The 2484-nt window shown below is 46.4% G+C and overlaps 1 protein-coding gene across 1 annotated transcript; it reads right to left on the bottom strand.

The window, feature by feature from the left end:
• Positions 1-1319: 1319 nt before the first annotated feature.
• Positions 1320-2243, bottom strand: LOC104488574 (protein phosphatase 1 regulatory subunit 3D-like). The gene has a single exon (XM_010136603.1). It carries the CDS (start codon positions 2241-2243, stop codon positions 1320-1322), a length of 924 nt encoding a protein of 307 aa, XP_010134905.1.
• Positions 2244-2484: the final 241 nt, after the last annotated feature.

The following is a 2484-nucleotide window of genomic DNA, read 5'->3' as shown; positions in this document are numbered from 1 at the left end:
AGATTTAAGCCTGTTGCCAATCTCAGACCACACTGAAACCTCAGAATCTAAGTAGAAGACGTAAGAAGTATGGAAAGACTGTGTCTAACAGGGTTACTGCACTCTCCTTGCTGCCGAAGGGATTCTGTTTATGGCTCTGTGTAAATCAGATTACCAGGAAAATCATCATTTTGCTTTAAAGTTCCTGCTTTTGTGTTGCAAAGGATGCAGTCTTGGAGTTCACCTGGTTTATAATGAGCAAGTAGTTGATTAAGGGATTCAAAGGTAAAAAAAAACCTACTGCAGTAGTTGGGAGGCTGGGGAACAGGGAGCCACGATTCAGGGATCTGGCATGCTGTTCCAAGGCTCTGTAACCAGCTCCCTGTACTGCCTATTTTTTATTTTAATATATATATATATCTAATATCCATTTCTTAATTTACAAATTTACCAGTAACAGTGACAAGATCATTAGCATTCACATAGTGCTTTGAGACTTTCAAATTGCAACACAAATGCAAAACTGCTCTAGTTTCCCGTAGTGAAAACAGGTGCACAAGGAGAGGACAGTTCCTGTACCACTGCCTAGAGAAAAAGCCTCCTTGTGCAGCACCTGAAAAAGGTGAGAACTTCCCCATGAAGATCTGCCTTACACACACTTTGGAAACAATCGCTCCTGCTGCCTACTGCAAATGCTGGAAAGAAAATTAAAGAAAAAAAAAGTGCCTTTTCTTAAGGGAAACAGAGAGGCTGATAGCACATTTTCATGTATGTTCTGCTCATAGTCACATTTACCATCCAGCCCAAATATTAATGGAAATATTTAATGTGGTTACCACCTTAATAACATATATATAAAAATACAAGTACTGCCTACGGTGTCTGCCATCCAAATTATGCATAAATGGAATAGTGCCCAGACTTGGTGAGATAATATGAACAAAATTAGAAACAAAACTAGTAAAGCCACACTGCCCATCTGGAAAACAGACATACAAAATAGTGAATTAGGTCAGTTAGAAATCCTCTATGCAACCTAGAATATTGCTAGTAGTATGAAGTGGCTTGTTTTGTTCCCTGCAAGTCTGACAGCATCCCCCAGAACCATTCTGCAAGGGAGGGCTTTCGATGGCTGTAAATCAATACACATTTTGGCCCTTTTTACTTTCTGAGAGATTGAGAACAGTTTGTACGGGTCATTAGTACTTCCCTTCCCTGGAACGCTTCTTCAGGTTTGGCAGGTTTCAAAAAGGAGACTGTTGCCATAGGAGCAGAGCCCTGCCAAGGAAGAGAATGCCACCGAGACTACTGACAAGCTGCTCTGCACCCGCTTCCTTTGCTCAGATGAAGTGGATCCAGCTCTCCTCACATTCTCTAGGCACCTTTAGGGGGTGAATCCGGCAGGTAAGACTGTAGTTTTTGCCTCTGTTGTTATCCCAGTACTCCTGGCCGTTGACTTGGTACCTGGCTGCAAACTGGACTACAGAGCACAGCTGAAGGAGGAAAGGAGGCACGGGGAGAAAGAAGGTGAAAACATCAATCTGATCCTGCCCGTTTTTCTCAGGGATGCTGCTGTGCCAATGAGCACACAGTTCATGGAGGCTTTTCCAGTCGTTGAAGGTGTATCGCACTGATACTCGCTTCTCGAAAGCAACATTGCGAACGTGGATGGTGCCACTCAGCCCCAGATCTGAGCTGGTCACTCGCTCAAGACAGACCTGCTGCTCCTGAAGTCGGGAAGAGAAATCCATACAGTCTGCAGGCTGCTGGAAGTCAGGAACCAAGCACTGCATAGTAAACTCCAAGTTTGAGCCAGACCAGAGGTCTGAGTTTATGGAGAGCCTGGAAAGGACATGCAAGGGGATTGATGGATCCTCCCCAGCCTGGAAGACTTTGACTTCAGTGAGCTCCAAGCCCAAAGCATCAGCAAATCTCACCCGGTTCATACGATTCTGGCATCCAGGAACTTGACACTGCACTGCTGCTCGCTTCCTTCTTTCGGGCGATGTAGGCAGAGATCTTGCTCGGCGGCGAATGATAGGCCGTAATGCTGGATCACAGCTGGAGGAGGTGCTGCTTTGAGGCTTATTTGGCTGGGGGACCCCTTTGGCTGGGGTACTGCTCCAAACAGTCATGCTGCTACTTGTATGGACTGCTGGGGGCTGCTGCTGCTGCCCTCGCCCCAGTGCTGCTTCAGCCCGTAACATGTTCTGATAGAGGTCAGAGAGGTAGCTGGGATTCCTCCGAGGACCACGTACCTCCATTCTTAACTGATGACAGAAAATCAGTGTTAGCACCGCAGGTAATAATGACCTCTGCCTCTCTGAAGCACGTAACTCGGCAATGGCAGCCACAGACAGTAAGTATTTGAGGTTATTGCACCGACTGCAGCAAGAATCGGCTGGAGCAACGTAGCCTTGAGCAAAGGGTAGACACCTGGAAGCTCTCACAGTAGCTGGAAGAGAATCAGAGGGTAGTGCTTTCTACGGGGAGATTTAGGCAGTC

Source organism: Buceros rhinoceros, unplaced genomic scaffold, assembly GCF_000710305.1.
Source record: "Buceros rhinoceros silvestris isolate BGI_N320 unplaced genomic scaffold, ASM71030v1 scaffold47765, whole genome shotgun sequence".
In the NCBI taxonomy this organism is placed as follows: Eukaryota; Metazoa; Chordata; class Aves; order Bucerotiformes; family Bucerotidae; genus Buceros; species Buceros rhinoceros.
Note: the sequence above shows the minus strand (reverse complement) of the source record. Positions and strands in the feature narration are given on the sequence as shown.

Excerpts from the sequence above, each read along its gene's own strand:
- LOC104488574 (XM_010136603.1), bottom strand. The coding sequence starts at position 2,243 with ATGGAGGTACGTGGTCCTCGGAGGAATCCCAGCTACCTCTCTGACCTC.